This window comes from Anabrus simplex, chromosome 4, assembly GCF_040414725.1.
Source record: "Anabrus simplex isolate iqAnaSimp1 chromosome 4, ASM4041472v1, whole genome shotgun sequence".
Lineage (NCBI taxonomy): Eukaryota > Metazoa > Arthropoda > Insecta > Orthoptera > Tettigoniidae > Anabrus > Anabrus simplex.
This window is the reverse complement of record NC_090268.1, coordinates 134058024-134083217: the sequence shown is the minus strand read 5'-3', so window position 1 is coordinate 134083217 and position 25194 is coordinate 134058024. Positions and strand designations below refer to the sequence as shown.

The window sequence follows — 25194 nt, the reverse complement described above, 5'->3', positions numbered from 1 at the left end:
TGTACACCAACAAACCATACCAATCATCACAGAGAATGTGTGTGTTAAGGATGACAATACCAGCGTTGTTCATACCTCAGTATCGTCAGAATTAAGGACGATATCTAGAAAGTTTTATATCAGGAGACATAGAGCACTATCAACGGTATAATATCTCACCAGAGAAAGATCTGTAAAGCTCTTGATTATATTTTCTATATATACTAAATATTGAGTAGCCGAGTCCGGTCTTTTAGATCGCGCGAATTCTCTTTTACTGCAAAATCTCCCATTAGTCAGTACGGATATATCCGGCCATGTAATCATTGAGCGCTATAATTCAAATAAACTGACCTATTAAACGCAGGTAGTTACGAGATACATTTTTATTAGCATCTGTGTACGTTTTATAGACCAGACCTGGATGATATAAAGTGCTTGCAGTTTAGAAGAAATAATGGTGTAATTCAAATAAAAGTTTGTATACCAACGCACATTTACATATTTTGTAATTGACTTGACGTGATGTTACATACTAAACATTTTTATTAATATTTGCAACCCGTTTGTCCTTCCGGAAGTGCACTGGAATGGATACTACTGTTCACTAATTCATGGGGGGGAAAAGCAATATATATGACCTTCTCAAATTTTAACAGTGAATTTTTATACAAAGTGATTAGCAGATATTTTATTTTACCTGGAAAGATAAAGGACTTCAGTCCTTTTCTTCCATCTAACCAGGAGCAAAAATATACTTCTTCTTTTTCTTCTCCTTCTACTGTTTTGTGTACTATATGATAACTAACATAACAATATAAATAAAATCGTTACGACCGTGTGTCTGTACATTGACTATTTTGGCGAAATTTCGGTACAACTATCCGTTTCAGCTGTAACAATGACCATCTGTGTATTAGCTTTGGTGTCTGTTTGTTTGTCTGAGTTCTTAAAACTTGAAAACTACTGGATATATTTCCACCAAACTTGATATTTACCCTACAATCCACTTGTACTTGGGTACTTGGGTAGGTTTTAGGACCAATATTATTTCTGAATAATTAAATAATGACCATCTGCATATTTTGTAGCTTTAGTTTCCTGAAAGTCCTAATTTTTACCCCACCCTCCACCCAAAATCAAGATTGCGGCACAATCTGCCAGACGAGCTAAAAGATTGAAATTTGGCAAAATTATATGTTTTAGCCTGTAACCGAAGGGAAGCTTCCAAGATCCTTAAATCTTTCACTTTTTATTCCCGAAGAATATCGAAATATGGAGGCAATTTTAATGACAATGCTGACATTCGTTCGATGTATTTTGTGACTAAACGGTAAGTCCTATCAAAAAACGGATGGTGCAATCTCCGTTCAATTTGGAGTGATCTACAACTTTGTTCCTATGACTTTTTGTCGTATCTCTATCCCTTATACGTCAGATTTGTCTCTATTTCTATATTTTAGGTAAGTTTTGCAACGTTTACACACATAATTCATACTTTGATCACTTATAAGAAAGAATCATCAAATTTTACACGGACATTGGCCCACCCAGTAGCCATGGGAGCCAAATATGTTTGTAGTTCACATAATTATCCGGGGGAAAATGCACCACTGTGACACTATCTTACCCAAATTGCACCCTAATCAACGTTCCTAACTCAATCTCACCCATGAATATATGAGATACGAGAAAATATCATAGGACCAGCCATTTAGACCGCTAAATGCAGCGTCTTGTGGTACAATCCGTTTGTCGATATGACGTACCGTTTAGCAGAAGTTAATCTGTAACTGAAAGTCTGCAATATTGTAAACATGTATATACACTCATGTCCCTAAAAACCAGAAACCAGAACACCTTGAAAGATTAGAATTAGGAAGTTCATATTCACACATGTGCATTAGTATGTTGTGAAGAAATTATTAGCATTTGAAGCATGTAGACCCTAAGGTTCAAGGTTCATATCGATATCTCGGCGCACCACTACCGACTGGTAAAATGTGCCTGTTGCTCTCGTTTTCGCTATAAACCTAAGGTAATGGATCAGTATGACATGATCAGACTGCAGGATGCCTCGCGGACGTATGCGAGAACCGTACCGTCAAATGAGTGAGTTTGAAAGAGGGCGCATTATTGGCATGAGAGAACGTGATGAATCCATCCGGGAAATTGCTGCTCGTGTGGGATGAAGTGTGTCGTCAGTGCAACGGGTCTGTACAGAACGGTTTACACAAGGCCGTAGTACACGACGAAATGGGTCTGGTCGCACCACCCAGAGCACCCCCCGAGAAGATCGACACCTCATTCGAATGGCGTTGCAGGAATGATCTGCGTCCTCCTCGGCTCTGGCGCAACAGTAGAACAGTGTAACACAACGTACACTATCAGGAGTGACAGTCTGTCACCGTTTATCACGGTGTGGGTTACCGGCGCGTCGTCCACTTTTTCGCCTTCCTTTGACTAATGTGCATAAACATGCTAGAATGCAATGGTGTATGGAACGACATCATAGGGGACAGGAATGGCTGCGGATAGTGTTCTCGAACAAATCCAGGTTCTGTTTGTTTGAAAATAATGGCCGCATTTTGGTTCGCCGCAGACAGGGGGGAAAAGCATCATTGACTGCATTCGTACAAGACATACAGCGCCAACTCAAGGCCTTATGGTGTGGGGTGCTATTGGGTACAACCACAAATCGTAGTTGGTGCGTGTCCAGGGCACTGTGGCCAGTTTGACCTACGTGAATGATATCCTGCGACACGTAGCCATACCCTTTCTGCACGATATCTTAGACGCCCTATTTCAGCAGGACAATGCGCGACCACATGTTGCTGCAGGAACTCATGCCTTCTTGTTTTCCTAGGATGGCAGACTGTTGCCCTGCCCCGCCCGATCACCGGACTTGTCGCCAATCGAAAATGTGTGAGATATGATGAAACGACGGGTGAGGCGCTGTGATCCAATGCCAACCACCAAAGATGAACGGTGGAACTAGGTCAATGCAACATGATTCGCGCCTTATACGCGTCGATGCCATCACGCATGGACAAGTTGTCAGCGACAATGGAGGACCAGTGCCTACTAGGCAACAGGACACATGAACCTAGGTGACTGAAATACTAATCGTTTCTGCATATCATACTAATGAGCATGTCCTGCGAATATGAACTTCCTATCTCTAGCCTTTCAAGGTGTTCTGTTTTATATGAACATGAGTGTACTTTATATGTCGATCTATTTATATTCATTGGTGTCGATTCTTATTGATCGAGAAAGGGCGTGTCTGCTATTGTAATCAGTACTCTCCACATCGACTTTGAGTGGGAATGGAATCCTTCTCCAACTCCTGTGTAAGTGGCATTAGTAAGGAGGGCCTACCATTCTAATAAACAATTCCCTTCTCGATTTGACTTTTAGGAAACAAGGGGACATGCAGTTTTGTTCAAAACTCCCCTACCTGATTGTGTTTGGCTGTAGGCAAGGGTGTACGCCATTGTTAACAAATGTACCCATTTAAAATGTGACTGGCAATAGGCATAGTGGCCTACTATTTTAATGAAAACTCACCAACTCGGTGTGACTGGCAGTAAGCTGGCTGGAAGTAGGAAAGGGGGCCCGCCATTGTAACGAAAACTTCCCAACTCGATTGTGAATGACAATAGACAAGTGAGCCTGCCGTTATCATCACAACTTCGAAACTCTCACTTTACATTGTAAACAACGTATGGCGACCTGTCCATGCTGTTTCTTGGATAACGCTAAGAAACGTGCAACTTAAAAGTAATCTTAATCAATCTATGTACAGTAATTTACTTTGATAGACGTATACAATGTTGAATACCGTAGCGAAGCATGAGTACATTTGCTAGTGGATGACAAAAATAGTCTTGAAAGAGGAAAAATTACAAGGTATATCCTATATGTAAGATATAGGTTGTGAATAAAAATGTTATGAATTTTAAATTCAACTTCTACCAGCGTATAAAATGTCTCCAAAGAGCTTCTTTGAAAGCGCGAGTAGTGCATTTTTTTACAATTTGTTTCACGTCGCACCGACATAGATAGGTCTTATGGCGACGATGGGATAGGAAAAGCTTAGGAGTGGGAAGGAAGTGGCCGTGAAACCACAGAAAACCATATTCAGGGCTGCCGACAGTGGGGCCTGAACCCGCTATCTCCCGGATGAAAGCTCGCAGCTGAGCGCCCCAACCGCACGGCCAACTCGCCCGATGCGAATAGTACTTAGCCCTGTGATACTTTCAGGAAGGAGGATCCACTCACGACAGGCAAGTACTGTGGATTAATTATATCGTAGATACCAGTTCTGAGCATACATAAAACCAGGATTGAATTATCAGTAGATCTACTATGAAGACTGTGAGAGAATGAGAGGTATTTGAAACACGAAGTAGGTAAAACGACAGTGAAGAATGAAGGACTTTATGGAGATAGCATAGGGTATTCACAGTGCGGCGGATTTCTAGTTGGGGCGATGATTGGTGGTTGTATGAAGGAGTTGCATGACCATAGTTCCGTAAGTTACAGACGTATCTCACACATGCATTTTGACAACGTTGCAACTTGCTCTATAACTTACGTCCAGCGTCTCTATAAATTGCATTACAACAGTCTGAATGGGGGTAAACTGGGGTTTCTACCAACATTTTTAATGTTGAAAACACCGGGCGATTTGGTTGTGCGGTTAGGGGCGCGCGGCTGTGAGCTTGCATAAGGGAGATAGTAGGTTCCAAACCCACTGTCAGCAACCCTGAAGATGGTTTTCCGTGGTTCCCCATGTTCACACCAGGCAAATGCTGGGGCTGTACCTTAATTAAGGCCACGTCCACTTCCTTCCAAATCCTAGCCCTTTCCTGTTCCATAGTCGCCATAAGACCTATCTGTGCTGGTGCGACGTAAATCCGCTAGCAAAAAAAAAAATGTTGAAAGCATTCCGTAGCAGACAAAGTAACACCTACTAGTAATCCATACTTAAAAAAACGTAAAATTATGCAATTACCTCAATTGTGGTGAAAGTTGAAGGGCTAAGGATCCCGGAAAGATTTAACCCTCTTGGAGCCAATAGCCGATCTGGTCGGCCACTCCCCATCAGCTGGAAGAGGCCAGAGCTCCGCCTCCACTCTACTACTGTACAGTGCCAGGCCGTTTTCAGTGGAAATACATGTATTTTAAAATTCGCGTATATCTACCGGTGTATAACAAATGCCGGCATGAAATTTTCTACATATCGACTACGTAGAATAAGAAACTGGTTTGGAGTGATATAAAGAGTCAAAGACGTTTTATTGTTGATTTATAGTTGTCGATAACGTTTATTTTAAGGAAGTGAAAAATATTTTCGCACTTTCTCTCTCAATATCTACTTTGAAAAAATAATTTACGATACAAAAGAATATACGTAATTATGTATAATGTACTTCTAAATACAATTCTATAGAATAACTAATTTGAACGAGAAAAATAAAAACGTAAAAAATAAAAATTCAAACATATGTCACTAATAAAAACAAGACAATTTTACTCACCGATAAAATTCGCTTGTATGTATCGATGTTTAGCAAATACTGAACAAATTTTCTACGTGCGGACAACACAGTATTAAAATAATTCTGAATTATTAAGTGAAAAATAGTAGTTGATATTATAGTTTTTGTTTTCAGAAAAAATAGTTTCTCGTTTTCGGTTGTAGTATATATTAGAAAAATAATTGTACAATACAACATAATTTACGAAATTAAGAAATGTATGGTACTAAAGCCGTGATTTGCTTTGACCTACTAAGCGAGCGCTGCTCAGTTCGGTACCTGCATTTACGAGGTGAATCATGGTCAGTGAGACGGATCCTCTCAGTAATTATTCTTGGTTTTCCAGACCGGGGTCGCCCTCTTACCCTCAGATATCTCCTCAATTGCAATCACTTAGGGTCACTTAGATTGAGTGAACCTCGAACCAACCCTCAGGACCAGGCGAAAATTCTTGACCTGGGCGGGAATCGAACCCATGACCTCCGGGTGAGAGGCAGGCACGCTACACTTGGCCCGCGGAGACCGGCATTTAGGTAATGATAAAGGACTATATGTGACTATAAGGTTTTGCAGAGAGTAAGTGAAAAGTAAATTGAAGTGTGATATGGGGGGAGAATCAGATGGTAGGGCATGTTTAGGTCCAAGAACTTCCTTGAAGGAGACAGGAGGTTGAGGAATGTTGTCGGGTTCATTGGGACAAATTTCCACAAAATGTTCTCCAGAGACATCATCATCATCCTTCGTTATCACTAGTTTCATCTACCACCATATTCAGAATAGCTATAGTGCTGTTAGCTGCGATGATTCCGCGGACGTGTCCGGTATAATTTCGACACTACTCTCTGAACTAAATTCCCTATCGCTATCCAATAAATCATCAGCGTTAACTTCGCACTGTTATAAATCATCATCATCATCATCTGTTTACCCTCCAGGTTCGGTTTTTCCCTCGGACTCAGCGAGGGATCCCACCTCTACCGCCTCAAGGGCAGTGTCCTGGAGCTTCAGACTCTTGGTCGGGGGGATGAAACTGGGGAGTATGACCAGTACCTCGCCCAGGCGGCCTCACCTGCTATGTTGAACAGGGGCCTTGTAGAGGGATGGGAAGATTGGAAGGGATAGGCAAGGAAGAGGGAAGGAAGCGGCCGTGGCCTTAAGTACTAATTAATATTATAATAAAAGAATCCTTACCAAAATCCAAGTAATACACATAATTTCAACTCCCATATGCTATTATTCACGCAATAGCTATGAGTAATGCTACATCCCCAATCCGATTAGACAAAGCTGTCAATAAACCCGCATTATAAGATTTAACATTTTGGTAATAAATAACTAAGCAATAAGAAACAAGTCCTAATCCATCTCAGCCTAATAAGATTCTAATTAAATTTGGTCTAATAATCAAGAACATTATTGATTATACAAATATTAATACCAAAATAATAAATCGATTGATAGTCAAATCGCCTGGAGGAGAAGTGGGAAACCACGGAAAACCACTTCCAGGATGGCTGAGGTGGGAATCGAACCCACCTCTACTCAGTTGACCTCCCGAGGCTGAGTGAACCCCGTTCCAGCCCTCATACCACTTTTCAAATTTCGTGGCAGAGCCGGGAATCGAACTCGGGCCTCCGGGTGTGGCAGCTAATCACGCTAACCACTACACCACAGAGGCGGACGTTATAAATACCGCATTAATTTATTGTCATCAATACCTGCTGACAAATTATCACGAGAACAACATGCCATTTTCCTGTCACAAATCCACTCACTGCAAGGAGCAATCTCTTACTGACCGGTTAGCGGTATTTGTAAACACAGGAAACGAGTCTTGTGAAAGGTATAACACCCTCTTAGAACTGCCAAAGCAAGGCCAGGCACACAATAACGTGTAGCCCCTTTACTACAGGTTGTAACAAAAGTATGCACGTCACTATAGGTTGCCTCAAAATTACGTATATCATAGAATTTTAAGCCGGCCGATGTAATCGCCTCTGGCAACTTCCGACTGGATTATTAACGGCCGACCAGATCGGCTCTGGCAATTTAAAGGGCGGATGCTCGCACTACCGCCTGGCACCAAGAGAGTTAAAATTGTGAGTCCGGGATAGCTCTATCAAACTAGAAAACAAATTTCAAAAATCACTTCCGGTTTAAAAGCAGTTCGGGAAAAACAGTCTAAAATCGCGTGTTTCTTACCCGTTTCCTATTTGATTCAAATCCTAGCCATATTAACATATTTACATAATTCTCTCTGTAATATATTCCTTGGTTCAATACCCTCAGACGTTTTGAGATTTCTTGGAAAAGTGTCCACACCGAATGTAGTTATAAGGGTTTAAATAAAACTCTGCATTGATTCACATTAGCGCTCGTAGTGGTGCTTAAGTGAAACAATGCATTGACTCACATTAGCGCTCGTAGTGGTGCTTAAATGAAACAATGCATTGACTCACATTTAGCGCTCGTAGTGGTGCTTAAGTGAAACAATGCATTGACTCACATTAGCGCTCGTAGTGGTGCTTAAGTGAAACAATGCATTGATTCACATTAGCGCTCGTAGTGGTGCTTAAGTGAAACAATGCATTGATTCACATTAGCGCTCGTAGTGGTGCTTAAGTGAAACAATGCATTGACTCACATTAGCGCTCGTAGTGGTGCTTAAGTGAAACAATGCATTGACTCACATTTAGCGCTCGTAGTGGTAGAGAAAAGCAAACTGCTAATCTAATTGACCGGATAACGATGATTAAGAAAACATTATATTTTTTTAGGAATAATTAAAAAATATATTCTCCTACTTTATATTTATTTGGCTAAAATTCATACCTCATAGCCCCAGGATGTTTTCAGCATTGAGTTGCTTGCCTGAAGAGATATAAGTGTGGAAATTTTAACTTCTTCAGGAAATAAGTATTTATACTCGAGCAGCATGTGCAATGCAGAGAATGTTTCCTGAGTGATGTTCGTATTTAACAAAAGGTCACATATGAAAGACCAGGAAGAAAACGGTGTTAGATCATGATTTATTTTTTCTATGACTGAAAATGTATTATATCGAGATGTTGAATTTAAATTTGTACATCATCAGCCTTAAGTGTGGTATTAGCAGTGCGTTTGATTTTGGGAGATGTCATTTTTATAGAGATCTCCCAGACCAGATCCGTGTGTTAACATACCTGTCATGCTAGCCAAGTAGTTAAGGGTTAAAATAATGCGTGAAACACAGTGACCCTTCTCTGAATGGTGAGCGTAGCACTGTTAATTTCAGACGGTCCGACGTTCGACTCCCGACCAGCCCGAGAATTTTTTCGCCGCGTTTAGTTAATCCTTCCGGCTTATGAACTGCGTGTCGCATATATACGCATATATTTTCATTACGTATAACACGTTACACTGATAACCACTGTAGGTACAGGCAATAGTTTAATGCATACTTCCACACTAAGCTAGAGTCAGGAAGGGCATCGGCCGCGCAACTGTGAGCTTGCATTCGGGAGATAGTGATTTCGAACCCCACTGTCGGGAACACTGAAGATGATCTTCCGTAGTTTCACATTTTCACACCAGGCAAATGCCGAGGCTGAAGTTTAATTAAGGTCACTGGCACTTCATTTCCACTCCTAGCCCTTTCCTAGCCCATCGTCGCCATAAGACCTATCCGTGTCTGTGCGACGTAAAGCCAATTGTAAAACAAGGAAAGAAGGGCATACGAGCGTAAAACAGGACCGAGCCTACTTCTGTGACACACGATGTGCGAAGAGCGGAGGAGAAAGAAGAAAAGAAATAATGTGAGGAACACAATGAGAGAAGATCTGGACCGAGTGGATGAATGGTAAAATGAGGTATGAAGAGAGAGCCCTGAAGTCGGATTATGTTAGAATTTAAGATGGTATTGTTGAATTGGGGAGCCTCCGTGGCTCAGGCGGCAGAGTGCCGGCCTCTCACAGCTGCGTTCCGTGGTTCAGATCCCGGTCACTCTATGTGAGGTTTGTGCTGGACAAAGTGAAGGTGGGTGAGGCTTTTCTCCAGGAACTCCGGTTTTCCTGTCATCTTTCATTCCAGCAACACTCTCCAATAACATTTCATTTCATCTGTCAATCATTAATCATTGCCCCAGAAGAGTGGGTGAGGCTTCGGCAGCTGACACAAATCCTATCCTCTCCGCTAGATGGGGGCTTAATTCATTCCATTCCTGACCCGGTCTGACTGAATACAGGCTGAGGACTTTCATTATTGAACTGGCTTAAATAATAATACTGGTTCTTGTTATTTGCTGAGATTTATGTTGACGCCTATCTTTTCAGAAAACGATTGATGGTGGTGGCTTTTTTATTTTCTGAGATAAATAATTGTATCGTATACTTTGAAGTAATTTATTATGATTGACGGTTAGAACAACTATTTGCTAATGTTCTTTCCTCTTTTCAGACTATCGTGATGTACCCGCAGCCGAATATAGTAACCTGCACAGTACGGGTGTGGCTAAGAGAGATAGGTTTCTCTCTCACTTACGGTGCGCTTATGCTCAAGACCTGGAGGTAAGTTTAATCCTCCTTTATTGATATATTTTTACGACAGCGTGATCAGATATACTTAACACCGGCATGCGATGTTATTACTATGGGCGAGTGCGCGCTCGTTTGCCGTGTGAGAGACGCGGTCAGTAGCGCGAAGGTAAACGATACAGCAGTAACACAAACTAAGTTCATTACTTACCAGATTATGAAATGTGGTGTTTAAACTGATCGCCTTCATTCTTCGCACATTTTTGGCACCTTGTTATGAAATTTTTCATATCTCCCTGTAGTTTAAGTGTAATTGTTACTTCATAGGATAGTGGTTCATAGAACAACCATCATAAGCTCCAAAATACACGCTTCAGTTAACGTGAGATTTCCCTTTTAGTCGTGTTGGATGTACTGGGATGGATTGTAGTCGTATACAGAGTAGTCGGAAGCAACGTAAACCGGATATATGAGCGTTAGAAGGTTGGCCATACTCATAAATATTTCGAAAAAGTATTCGATATCCCGCGCCGTTTCCATTTCATTAGCTGTTAAAGTTAGCCAATCACATTGCTACTCGGGCGAATTCAAATGGACTTTATGAAGCGGTGTTGCAAAATCTCCACATGTCATAAGACCATCTGCTTTCTTCAGTTGTTTTTGAAACCTAACACTGTATTTTCTTTCAGTGTTTTTGTATTGCAAATTAGACCCATACGTAGATATTAAAACCAAAAAAGATTTTCGATAGGAAAACAAGTTTTTGTCCTATAAAGGATTATTCTGATGAAGTGGACGGCCGACAAGTTGGGATACTGGAACCCCAAAGAGTTTAATAAGAAAAAACATAAGTACATTTCCGTGCGGGAAGTTTTGTTCCTTGTAGCCTATAGGTTATGAGTGCCTGTGTATTTGATTTATTTTATATTTATGCACTTGTATTATCATTACTTATTTAATTATGTAGTTATTCCCTAAATAATCAAATTAAATATAACTCGTGCTCAATGTGTAGCTCTCGTTACATTACTACAGAATACTTCTGATGTAGGAAACCTCTTCACAGAGCGACGTACTTTCACCGCAATGGGCAAACCACAGACTATCAATATGTCGACGTGTAAGGGACAAATTCATCATCAGCAACCATTTTCCTCCTCCTTGTGTGTCTCAAGACGTTGGGTTCGATCCCTCGTCAGGAAGTCGACAAATTTAAGAAACGAAATTTCCACTTCCGGAGGTGCACATGGTCCTGAGGTTCACTCAGCCCACACCAAAAATGAGTACCAGGTTAATTCCCCACTAAGTGCCGAGGTTACGGATAGTGGAAGCCTTTACTTTCCACCCCTCCAAGGTCCTTCATGTGCTGTACTTTGCTTCTTCTTTTTACGTTATTACTTCAGTGACATAGATTAAATGTCACGTTTTAATTAATGCAATGTTATCATAGCGCATTAGAATACGTAGTTGTTTGAACACAAACAACCTACGATATGAAGACGAGACCACGCTGACAGCTGAAAATAAGGATTGAAAGCGAAAGAGCAAAGTTAGAAGATGGAACTCCATCTAAATATTGGTAAGACGAAGATTCTTACAACAGATATATCTACAGTTATCAAGATACATGACGAAGTCAAAGTAGTAGATAATTTTCGTTTGCTGGGTTCAACCGTAAGTAATAATGTCTAGAGCAGTTCAGAGATCCACCGACGATAAGCACTTGGCAGGACGGCATTTCAAGGCCTAAGTAAGATTTTCAGGTCATCAGACTGATGTATCTGTCTATACTAAGGTCAGAATGGTTAAGGAATTAGTCTCTCCAATAGTTACATATGGATGTTAAAGCTGGACCATAAGCGTGACAGGAAGCGTATTGATGCATTTGGGCTATGGTTCTGCAGAGGAATTTTGCGTGTACGTTGTACAGCCAAAAATATGAACAAGTAGGTCCTTTGGAATATCAATCCAGGTGTCTTTCTTGAGGCAATAATTACAAGTTTACAGATATCTTATTCTGGGCATACTATGAGGCAATCTGAATCCTTGGAAAAACCAATCATGCTTGGAATGGTGTACAGGACTCAAAGACGAGGACGTCTTGCATTTACATGGATATATATTATAAAACTTGCAATAAATATCTCCTTGCAAGATCTGAAAGGCCTTGTGGAAAACAGAAGCATCTGGATACACTCCATCCATTAAGTCGCCAGGAGTCGACTTCAACTTGTTGTCACCTAGTCAAGTCAATTCAAATCAAGTCAAGTTATCCAGATAGAGTAGGCCGATGATTGATCTAGATGTTAGGTCTTTCAAGATTACAATCACCATCAATCACATAATCTAAAGAGAGTATAGGATATTTGTATGTCAACAGGCAAAGCGCGTGCGTCAGCAGCCTGGTTAATGATTGATTCGAGTAGGGCTGCTCACGGATGCCAAATGAAGCACATTTGAAGACATTCCATTTTATAAAGTAATCCTTGTCGTATTCTGAAAATAATAACACCTCTGAGCTTTCAGCGCCCGTGACTTGGTGTAGAAAACGACGCAGTTCCATTTAGAAAACGAAGTCACTACCGGTATCTTGCCTGGTATTAATACTCTGGAAACTGATCAAAATTTAATCTAGAGCCCCTTGGTGACATCACCGACAGGGAAGACAGATATTCTCTATTTTCATTAGTTCCTTAGTTATTTGATGAGAACGTTTTAGTTGACTCACCTTTTATACACACTGCTCAAAAATGAAATTTGGTCACGTTTTTGTGTAATATACACACATATTAAATTGAAAACAAACACGCAATTAAAACAGACTTTCTTCTCTGCAACAATTACGAATGTAAATGAAAAGCATTCTTTCGACACTCAGCACACAACGTCATTGCACAATTTGTAATAAATAAAGTGGTCCATGTTCATTGAGCAAAAATGGGTACTTGATAATTAATAAGGAGTATTCCTATCCCTCGCACGGACAATAGGTTCGTGAATTTTCATGGTTCTGACAAGGCACCGTACGTTCAATTGAGGCAGACGTCCCAAATCTTCTAAAATGGCGTCTTCAAGGGCTTTTAGTGTCTCAGGTGGTGAATTTCTCACTCGGATGTGCTCCCCCAGTTAATCTCAGACTTGTTCGATTGGATTCAAGTCGAAACTTCTGGATGATCACTCCGTTTGTTGCATTGGCATCGTCCGCTATAGCATTATTATCCATGAATACTGTGTTCTCTCCAAGTTGCCTCACTTGAAGAATCACATCTTTCGCTAAGATCTCGGAATGATCAAGAGATCCGTCCTTCGTGTCAATACTTATTACCCACAGCATAACACATCCACCTCCATAACCAACTGTACATGGCACAACTGTCGGATAAAGTCGCTCCCCACGTCTTTCACAGACTCTCTGCTAACGATATTATGCGAAACGGGATTCATCTGAGAAAAGCACAGGTTGCCAGTATCTTATCTGCCAGTACAGTTGAACTCCAACAAACCGCAGTGTCCTATCACGATGTCGACTTCCAGTACAGGTCGTAAGGGTCTCAAATTGGCTTCTCGGAGCCTGTTTCTGACTGTATGATCACCAAATCGTACTCTATATGCCTTCTGTAGTTCCGTCTGTAATATTCATGCTATAACTTGTCAGTTTTGGAGAGTTTGAATATGCACAAAATTATGCTGCCCTGGGATTGTTTTCATTTGGGGGCCCGTGACGAGAAGCCTGGCGACATTTCCAACTTCCAGTATCCTGGAAACGTTTCCACAGGTGTCGAACCATATTTCGATCAATCTGTAGCATTCTGGCAACGAACCTCTGCAAGTATCCTTCTTGAACTAATGTAAGTGGACTTGTGGTTTCATTCGAAGACACATGCTTCCCCCGTTGCCTACCTCGGTTTCCACGAACCTGCTACGCAGGCGTAGCAGGGGGAGAGGTGATACTCCCACGTGACGCGTCCCAGGTGCGGACAGGGGGGTCCTAACCGGCTTGCCGGCGGACTTGAGGGAAATAAAATGCCTCTCGCAGACCAAACACACACCCCCTGTGGGTGGGGGAGGCAGACGAATAATACACCCACGGTATCCCCTTCCTGTCGAGAGAGGCGACTAAAAGGGGCGACCAAGGGATGATCGAATTAGAACCATGAAACTATTTTTGATTCGTACCATCACGCGAGGAACACCATGGGTCGCCTTTACTTGCGAGTAGTACCACTCTGTTAGGTACTGAATAGTTTTGTGATTCGTACCACTCTAGCGGGGTTTAGTGTGGGTTTCCAGTACCCGTGAGTCGTACCCATGTGAGCAACACCGCGGGTCTGGGCGTTGCCTGTGAGTTGTACCACTATATGAACGACAACGTGGGTTTGCGTTGCCAGTGATTAGTACCCACTATGTGAGGAATATCGGCGCCCGTGGTTAGTACACCTAGGTGAGGAACCTCATCGGTTTGCGTTGGCTATGAGTGGCGCCATTGTGTGAGAAACACCATAGGTCTGCGTTCCATGTACGAAGTATAATACTTGTGAGTAGTACCATCTTGTGTGAAACACCGTGAGTCTTCGCTACTTTTGATTAGTACCCCAACATGACAAATACCATGGTTCTACTTTACTCGCGACATGTACCATTCCCTGGGGCCTTAGACATGGATTTTGGACCCCTTTAGACATCAAGCATAATCGATTCAGGACGGTGTTTAATCCGTGGTCCCTTGGTCAGTAATACTATTATTTATGACCGTTTTTGAGTCGGATCCACTGTTTTTGTTTGTTTGTTTGTTTGTTTGTTTGTTTGTTTTTTTGTTTCTTGTTTTTTTAGTTCATGTCCATCCATTCATTTTTCATGATATTTTTATTTACTTTGGTCAGTGGATTTTTGAACATTTGTTGTCATTTCATTTCGTACCATTAGGGGCCGATGACCTCGATGTTAGGCCCCTTTAAACAACAAGCATCGTCATCATCACTACCTCGGTTCGCACGAATTGTAAACACAAAACCAACCTTTGCACACACTTTCAGTTGAGACACTGGCACCTTCCAAATATCCCGATGACAGTGGAGCACTCTTTGATGTCAATAGGAAATGTTACTGCCGTAATAGTCTAACCTCCATTCCAATACTCGTTCGTACAATTTAGTTAGGATGTTCTAAATACGTGATGAATTTCTTCTTTTAGTAGTGTATGTCCAAACTAACAAAAGTCAGGAAATGGAAACATTTCAGCAAAAGAAATCGATTACAAGAAACGGACTTAAAAACTTTATTTACACACAGAGATGTTCATTTGTTCTTAGTTATCCCTTTGTTGCATTGTATAACATATATGCAACATCGATTAACAAACTGTTTTGCACGCCTCTGGTGGGCACTTCATGAACCAATGCATATTCCACATATGTTCCAAGATGTGTCTGCAAGACCTTTGACCTTAGTTACTCATAGTTTGGCTGTACTGTGGCCTTAGAGTAATGCATGTTATGAGATGGGAGAGCCTACACCCCTTTGTTATGATGTAGCATATAAGCAACATAGATTCAAAAATTGATTTGCACGCCTCTGATGGACATTTCATGAACCAGTGCATGTTACACATGAGTTCCAAGTTGTTTATAGAATATCTTTGACCTTAGTTACCCATTTGTTTATATTTTATGTAGGAACTAGTTTAATGGCAACTGTATCAAATAGAATGTTTATTCATGATGTAGCATATATGCAGCATTATTGATATTTTTTTCAATATTTTTCCCATTCTATTAACCTTATGGAAAGTCCAAAAATAACTTTTAAACATGCATTAAATGGTTATATCAGTAGAATATAATTCAGAAAATGTTTCCTTTTTTCTTTCCTCAGAATCTCTGTCATATTTCGAGTAAGATCGGCGAAGGCTGTGAAGATCACAGATCTGGACCTGCTGAAGAGACTGGGTGTGATCGTGGCTATCTTCAGTGTGTTTCTGGTGATCCGCACTCTGGTCGCACCACCTCACGTGATCGTTGGTAGGACAGCCGACGATCTGAAGGCATATTTATGCCGTACAGATTGGTGGGATCACTCCTTTACCACACGTAAGTATGAGTCTTGGTTTTATATTATTAGATTACATTTTATTCCAGTTAAGACTTATTCTTTGTTATTATCTATCTATGTTATTCGATTCGAAATCTTTCCAATTTTGAAATAGTTCAGTTGGTATACAATTTGTCCATCAGTATAATTTGCTGAGATGATTTCTTATGAGCCGTAGCTACCGGAGAACTTAGAGAATATCTTAAACGTAACCACGTGAAAAGAACATTACAGCTGTTTGGCCACAGTATTTCTTGCTCTTCTGGATGGCTTTAGAGGTAAATTATCAAATCTTATTTTAGTCCTTAAAGTAATCAATACTATTTAAATGAAATTTTTGGAAGTCCACTGTCGATACATTACTTTATTCTGCAATATATTTTAATAGCTATCTGTTTCAGATCATATTTAACTCATATCAATGTTTTCATATTTTGTGTACGTTTGTTTGTTTGCTTTTCTTGTTCGTTGCACTATGAAGAAATTTCGAAGAAAATTTCATATTTAGAGCCTAATCATTAGGAAACAGGTTTTGAGGTGCATGTGGTCTTAAAATCACGCAGTACACCAGGGCTTATTCAGGTACTCAATGTTTTCTCATATACTACCAATTTTTGGAAAAATTTCTCGACTATTTACAAAACGTCCGTTTATTTTTAAAAATTATTATATAATACACGTTTATGCCTACTCTTGGAATAAGAGAACAAATTAATTATTTGCCTGAAGATTAGAATCTGCCACACATGACAAGCTCCCGCGTCACGTAACGCGCGGAAATGAAACGTGGACAGTAACTAGCCCAGAAAGAAAGAGAGTATAAGCTTTTGAAATGTATTGTTACAGAAGAATGCTGAAGGTGAGATGGGTAGAACAAATAACGAATGAAGAGAATGAAGATCGAATTGGTGTGAGGAGAACGACTTAGTGAAATTTGACGGGGAGATAGAATGACAGGGCACTTTTTATGATACTCAGGACTTGTTCAGTTTGTTTTTGAAGGACGTAGAGGCAGTAAGAACGGTAAAGTTGGGCCAAGGTATAAATATGACAAGCAGATTAGAGTAGATATAGTAGTTCCGTATAAATGAAAAAGTTAGCACATAGTAGGACGGCATGGAGAGCTTTATTAAATCATGAATGGACTCATAACCTAAACGATGAAATGGCGTATGGCTTTTAGTGCCGGGAGTGTCCGAGGACATGTTCGGCTCGCCAGGTGCAGGTCTTTTGATCTGACACCCGTAGGCGACCTGCGCGTCATGATGAGTATGAAATGATGATGAAGACGACACATACACCCAGCCCCCGTGCCAGCGAAATTAACCAATTATGGTTAAAATTCCCGACCTTGCCGGGAATCGAACCCGGGACCCCTGTGACCAAAGGCCAGTACACTAACCACTTAGCCATGGAGCCGGACACCTAAACGATAATATGTCGCGACATTTTTCAAAATAAATATTTTTTTCTAAATTCTACGCACAACAATTTTTCTCAAATGTTCAATATTTAAAATATTCTCCGCATGCTGGTAAAACTCACTGAGACGAATCAAACGAGACCTCACACGACGTGCTACTACATAAGAGTCCGCAGCTGCGCTAATATACTCTTAGCCGCGCGACACGGCGGTTTTATTACATCAAGATGGCGACGCTATTACATAAACGAGTGACCTCCTCTTTACAACAAGACACTGAAAAGAGTCGTCATTTCCGTTATCTAGAAATGATTTCGATTTTAAAACGCTCACGTTTTTGTAACGGTTACCAGTCCAAATATGATTTCGAAGTTGTAAACGTATTCCACTTCAAGTGATGACGCAAGAAAAGGTAATCGAGATTTTCTTCAGCCCATAGAAGACGACATTGTGTATTCTAAACTCCATATCTCATCAGACATGAATCTAATGATAATAATAATGGAGCAGAAATACGGACAAGGTCGGCAGACTCAGACCTTGAAACTGGCGAAAGGAAGTTCCTTTGAAAAATTGTGGGTCCAAAGAAATTGCAAAATGATCAACATACTTTCCGGTTGTAATCAAATCAGGAACTCTGTAAAAACCATCGAAAAAATTAAGACTGGCCTTTTATGGACACATTAAAAGGATGAATTAAGAGAGGTTGGCCAACAAAATACTCCTTCTACAAGAAAAGTGGAACCTGGGCTGAGTGGCTAAAACGGTTGAGGCGCTGGCCTTCTGACCCTAATTTGGCAGATTCGATGGTATTTGAAAGTGCTCAAATACGTCAGCCTCGTGTCGGTAGATTTACTGGCACGTAAAGGAACACCTGGCAAGCTGGCCGTGCGGTTATGAGTGCGCAGGTGTGAGCTTGCATCCGGGAGATAGTGGATTCGAACCCCACCGTCAGCAACCCTGAAGATGGTTTTCCATGGTTTCTCATTATCACACCAGGCGAATGTTGGGGATGTACCTTAATTAAGGCCACAGCACTTCATTCCTACTCCTAGACCTTTCATATCCCATCATCGCCATAAGACCTATCTGTGTCGGTGCGACGTAAAGCCAATTCTATAAAACGTAGAAAACTCCTGAGAGACAAAATTCCGGCACCTCGACGTATCCGAAAACTGTCAAATGTAGTTAGTGGTACGTAAAAATATAACATTATTATCAGAAAAGTGGAAAACACAGCATGGGTGGCTTACACAAGTGCGCGCAGAGACCTAGAAGAAGTGGGTGTCGAGGAGGAAGAGATAAGGACAGGACAACATTTAGGAAAAAGTTTGCGGCAGTGAGGGATGCACCCAAAAAAGCCACTGGCCAAGCCACGGAACATCTCGGCGGAAGAAAGAGAAAGGAGAGACTGATGAATGCAAAGAGAAGGGCATTAGTCTACGTGACAGAAGGGCAGATAGATTGTGTAAACGTGCCCACAGATGGCCGTATCGATTAATGACTAATAATAATAATCATTGTTCCTGGGATTCTGTGCAATGCAGAGGTGAAGGAAGGTGCGGGCATGAAACAGTGGATAGAGAAATGATTAAATAGTAATTTAAAACTTTAAAATTCTGAATATGTCTCTTTCCTAGGTTTTTTCTTTTCTTTTCAATGTTTACAATTTGCTAAGCAATAGTCAGGTACAACTGTGTTTGTAACTACTCTAATCACATTTAATATCCATAAAATACTCGATCGTCGCACTATGTGGTCTCACTTTGTATAGTCCGCGCACCTTTTAGCGATATTTCTTTGTACGGGGTTGAGAAGTAAGAAGGGAGCTCTCCCGGTTCCGGTAATACTGCCAACTGAATAGAAATGGAATCTGAATTGAATCGATAATATGATCGATCGATATGAATTTTCTAAACCTTTATTATCTTAAGCCACCAACTGAGTCATACACTTATATAACATTTCTCGATGCGAATCTTGTTCCAAGCATTAATTCTGTAGTTTGGTTTTGCTGTGTAAACAACAACAGCACTAGTACGTAAAGTCCACGTGAGCAGCACCGAGGGGTCTGGGCGTAGCCTGTGTGTTGTACGCTATATGAGCGACACCGTCGGTCTGCGTTGCCTGTGATTGGTGCCCACTATGTGAGGAACACCACGGGAATACCGGCGCCCGTGGTTAGTACACCTAGGTGAGGAACCTCATCGGTTTGCGTTGGCTATGAGTGGCGCCATTGTGTGAGAAACACCATAGGTCTGCGTTCCCTGTACGAAGTACAATACTTGTGAGTAGTACCACCTTGTGTGGAGCACCGTGAGTCTTCGCTACTTTTGATTAGTACCCCAACATGACAAATACCATGGTTCTACTTTACTCGCGACATGTACCATTCCGTGGGGCCTTAGACGTGGATTTTGCACCCCTTTAGACATCAAGCATCATTGTGCTTTATAAGTGGTCTCTTGGTCAGTAATACTATTATTTACGATCTCTTTTTTTTTGAGTCTGATCCACTGTTTTTGTCTGTTTGTTTGTTTTTTGTTTTTTGTTGGGTTCATGTCCATCCGTTCATTCTTCATGACATTTTTTATTTTATTTTATTTTGGTTAGTGGAAAAATTTGTACTTTTTGTTATTTCATTTCGTACCATTAGGGCCGATGACCTCGATGTTAGGCCCCTTTAAACAACAAGCATCATCATCATCATCAGTACGTAAAGTGTACGCCAGATGTCGCACAGCGATGCATAAGCGATTCATAGTTTATGTTTCAAATTTTGCCAATACGAATCTCGAAGATACCCGAGGTCGACTAATTCAGCACTAGGGTGTCCAGGTATCGCTAAAAGTTGCGCGTACTATACTTACCTTCAGGTTTCCACATACAATAACCAGAAATAATAACACTTTGTTTTATGATGGGCGCCAGCTACAAATAAATGTAACATTAATAGGGTGAGAATCTTGAATTTCTCTAGGGTGTGGGGTATTAAGCTTACTTTGACAGCATAACATATAGGTTCTGGTAAAAGGATATTGACGTTTGGTTTCCCAACCAAAATTTGAGGTTACCTGATCTATAATGAAATGAAACAGTTAACTGTACTTGATACTAAACAAAATGTATTCTTTAAATTTTGAATTGAAAGGTGAGATTTGCTGCGATAGTAAATTTTACAATATAAAACTCTGAAATTAAAATGGAATGAAGCTCTAGGCATTAAATTTAAAATACTCTTGACCGAACATTTGAAATCTGTACAAGAAATTTATCCCGCACCACTTCACTTGGACACTTTGAGTATTATTATGACGTATTACTTGGAACTGGCATCAGCTGTAGGTATCTCAAACCTAATTTGGTGACGTGTTCTTTTAGTTTCACAAACGAGATATAGCATGGCTAGAAAATATAATCACACTTCACAATCAACTTTACAAGTAATTCACTGAAGTGTTAGTCTGCATTACGACAACTCAACCTTCGGCCGTTACCTGACACAAGAACTCGACAGAACATATATAAACACAAACACACTCAGATCATCTAATCCATCTGCTCACTGAAGACTCCGCATCCAGATAAGTGCTTCTTCTGCATCTAACTGACTGGCCGACTAAGATCTAACCATCCATATGACTGCTCACTACCACTTCAGTACAACTCTCTACGGTAAGGCTCGGTATCCAACTGACTAACCGCCATAGGAGACTCCTCCTTTTACAGACACTAATTGTCACATGGTATTACACTCACGTTATGGGTAAAACAGTACATGACATTACTCAAAACAAGCGTCGACGTATTACACCTGATATTTAAAATAGTCGCAGGTTGTGTTAGCTCCCTGAATCATCTCTGGTTTCTAAATGAACGCAATGATGCACAAGTATTTAGCATGGCTCAACGCAAACTGTGACATTATTGCACTATTTATGCTGCAATGTCTATAACGTTGTTTCACGAAATAAGTTATCTTATATAAAGCAGCAAATCTCTCAATCTACATGTTCTTAATGCTAACATACACACACATATATACGTTATAAAATGAAGCAAGTGATAATTAATTAATTAATTAATAGCGAAATCAGATGATAGAATTGAATAAAATAATAATAATAGTTAAAATAATAGTAATAATAAAACAAGTAATAATAACTCATACATACAGAGGAAGGTTTTTAACGAAATATGAACAGTTACACAACAGTTTAACTCACGAGCTCGATAAAAGTCTAGAACAAACAACAAGACTTAACAATATGAGCTTGAAGCTCCCAAGTTACAACTTCAACAAGAGCACTACCGCTCCCTTCGATAACTCCTCAAGGAGACTGAGATCCAAAATTTACACGTTCAGGCCTCTTGAAGGCACAATCTACATTTTACCAAAAGCAAACAGTATTCACTATCTTATCTGCTCAACAGTTACATTTAAAAGGAAATGAATAATAGAAGTTAACTTTACCCGGGTTAACAAATGCCCATTCTACATTGCCTTAGTTACAAAAGAAAAGCTTAAAGTTACTGGCCGAAAATCAAAATGTTAGGAGGCGAACTCTTGCACTCCTCTGAAATACATTTGAAAAATACCTGAAACCCTATTTGGGCTGATGGCCCTAAGTTACAGAGGCTAAGCCTATACTACGGAGGTGACTAGATAGAATGACACCGGGCGAGTTGGCCGTGCGGTTAGGAGCGCGCAGCTGTGAGCTCGCATCCGGGAGATAGTGGGTTCCAGCCCCGCTGTCGGCAGCCCTGAAGATGGTTTTCCGTGGTTTCCCATTTTCACACCAGGCAAATGCTGGGGCTGTACCTTAATTAAGGCCACGGCCGCTTCCTTCCCATTCTTAGGCCTTTCCTGTCCCATTGTCGTCATAAAACCTATCTGTGTCGGTGCGACGTAAAACAACTAGCAAGATGGAAAGACAGTTTAAAAATTACAACGATAATATAAATTGAAAGTTTACGAAAACATAGTCACCTCAAGACCAAGTTGAAGGAGAGTATAAGAAGGTTCCCACCCTTTATTCCCTAAGTTATGATCTTAAACCAGATGTAGAATTTACATGGCCGGATTACATTTTTTTTTAAAGAATTTGAAACCTTGAAACATTTGAAACCTCGAGTTAACTTTCTGAGACTATTACATGCTTAAAATATGTCTGCCATTACCTTGAGCTGGTGGACCTTCCGGAGATGGAGGAGGCAAGCCCTGCTCTGCCTCCTCTACGAAGACACTCTACAGCGAACTGGAGCGATCGAAAAACAGCATGACCCAAACGGTCCCAGCTTTCATAGCCGAGAGGAAGATTCCAGATTTCTCTAGGCCGAAATACTGACATACTCACAATTTCCATTGGACAATCAAATAAATATCAAAACCCTGATTGGTTACTTAACTAAATGTACAAACTTTGCTATTGGCTACAATTTTAAGCTGGTGGGAAGAGATGGAAGACCAAAAATAATCTAAAAACAACACAGTTTTAGAAACCAATGTTTACAAAATTTCTCTTGAAAATTAATTGTCCATCCTCTTATCAGAGGGAGTACGTAAGTTGATAGCAGATATCTATCGATTAATGTTCAAACTTCTTCCGAAATGAGTCTCATTGTTCACGTTATAGATCGCCTTCTAAAAGGCGCTTAATTTAAATGCACGGAGCGGGTGTACCTCCGGTACAACAACAATAATAATAATAATAATAATAATAATAATAATAATAATAATAATAATAATAATAATAATAATAATAATAATAATAATAATAATGATTTATTATTATTATTTATTAATTTATTAATTTATTGATTTAATAATTTAATAAATTATTATTATTATTATTATTATTATTATTATTATTATTATTATTATTATTATTATTATTATTTCACGTTGCACTATCTACGTTTACAGTTTCCGGAGACACCAAGGTGCCGGAATGTTGATCCGCAGGAGTTCTTTTGAGTGCCGTTAAATCCACCAACACGAGACTGGCTTATTCGAGCAACACCGGACTGAACCTGGATCGAACCTGCCGACTCGGAGCAGAAGGCCAGCGCTCTACCGTCTGAGCTACTCAGCCTGGCAGAGATGAATCTAGGCTCATTAGAAGACTGAAGAAAGAAAATAAAAATTATTTAAAGTTTAAAAAATAGCATCCATACAGTTGGGTTTCATCTGAAAATGTTTTATTATTTCTACCATTATTTCATGTTCATTTTGTTTTCCCCTCAGCCTAGCCACAGGTTATTCTCTCGAGTTAACACTGGGCTTGAAACAGTATAATTCAGCTCTAATGATCTTGTTTATATTTGAATGCGAGAAAGTGAGTTAGTTTTACATTCAGGAACATAATATTAACAGTGGTAATGGTTTTTTTGTATGGCTTATCTCTCAATAGGGAATACGAACACTGATATAACAACGGATGAACATGTTGATCAAAGGACAATAAAGTTGCCCTGTTATTATTTCAACTAACGAGTATACTCGTATTGATCACGATCATATAATAAGCTTTAACATAACAAAATATTGTTTAGTTTAGTACTGAGTTCATGTCATATGAACACAATAAACTTTCCAACAGCTGCAATATATCTCATTCAATTCTTTTTATTGTATGACATATTAGAGTGCTGTCAGAATTATTTCTTTTATACAGAATGATACGTCGTTCTTCTTGTTCACCCTTAGGACAGGTATTGGCGAATTCTAAAGGGATAAGAAGAAGACCGAATTTAGAATCAACTGCCATTAAATTAGGAATTTTTGTTTTATTCTCGATTGAATATATTAACTTAATTAATTTTACTATTATTCAGAATGTATTGTAGTAAATGCAATATTATTATTATTATTATTATTATTATTATTATTATTATTATTATTATTACCGAGCGAGTTGTCTATGCGTTTATGGTCGCGCAGATGTGAGCTTGAATTCGGGAGGTAGTGGGTTCGAATTCTACCGTCGGCAGCCCTGAAGATGGTTTCCCGTGGTTTCCCATTCTCACACTAGGCAAATGATGGGGGTTGTCCCTTAATCAAGGCCAGGGTCGCTTCCTTTCCACTCCTAGCCAATTCTTGAAGACCTATCTGTGGCAGTGCTAAGTTAAGCAAAATTGTAAAATACATACACTATTCCATATTCTAGAAGAAATTTTCTCCTACATTCCCTAACTAAGGTCACATAATATTCTACCGAAAACAGTGATTTTGCCTTACATTTTGAAGTTTGATGGTACTAAAATCTCTGTCATTAGGCAAATATGAATGGCCAGGTTCTAGGAACTTATGATCAATAGTTTTAAATTGGGAATAATGAACTAATGTGGCCCACAAAGATGCAATATACTGATTCCTATTCTGACAACCACAAGTGCCTGAATCGGCTATTAAATGATTTGCTGTTGTGCTGATGTTCCTCAGGTAATACAGAATACATTAACTTACTTCTGTTGGGCCCCTTTGTGCTGTATTTTCACCCCACAAGTACATGTAGCCTTTCTCATCCTCAGTTATGTATTCCTACATTATACACCAAAAATTCCTCTTGTAAAAATAAACGCTACTTGTTATTAAGGGAAGGAGAAGGGTCTGCTGCATGTCAAATCACTGCTTCTATTTTCCTCG

At 40.0% G+C, this 25194-nt stretch overlaps 1 protein-coding gene across 1 annotated transcript in view; it reads left to right on the top strand.

Moving 5' to 3' along the window:
* LOC136872503 (probable G-protein coupled receptor CG31760) overlaps positions 1-25194 on the top strand; it is a 991355-nt gene that overhangs the window by 831205 nt on the left and 134956 nt on the right. Inside the window, exons 7-8 of the mRNA XM_067146311.2 lie at positions 9960-10069; positions 15908-16122. Of these exons, the coding sequence (XP_067002412.2) occupies positions 9960-10069; positions 15908-16122 (325 nt within the window). The remainder of the gene's footprint in view (positions 1-9959; positions 10070-15907; positions 16123-25194) is intronic.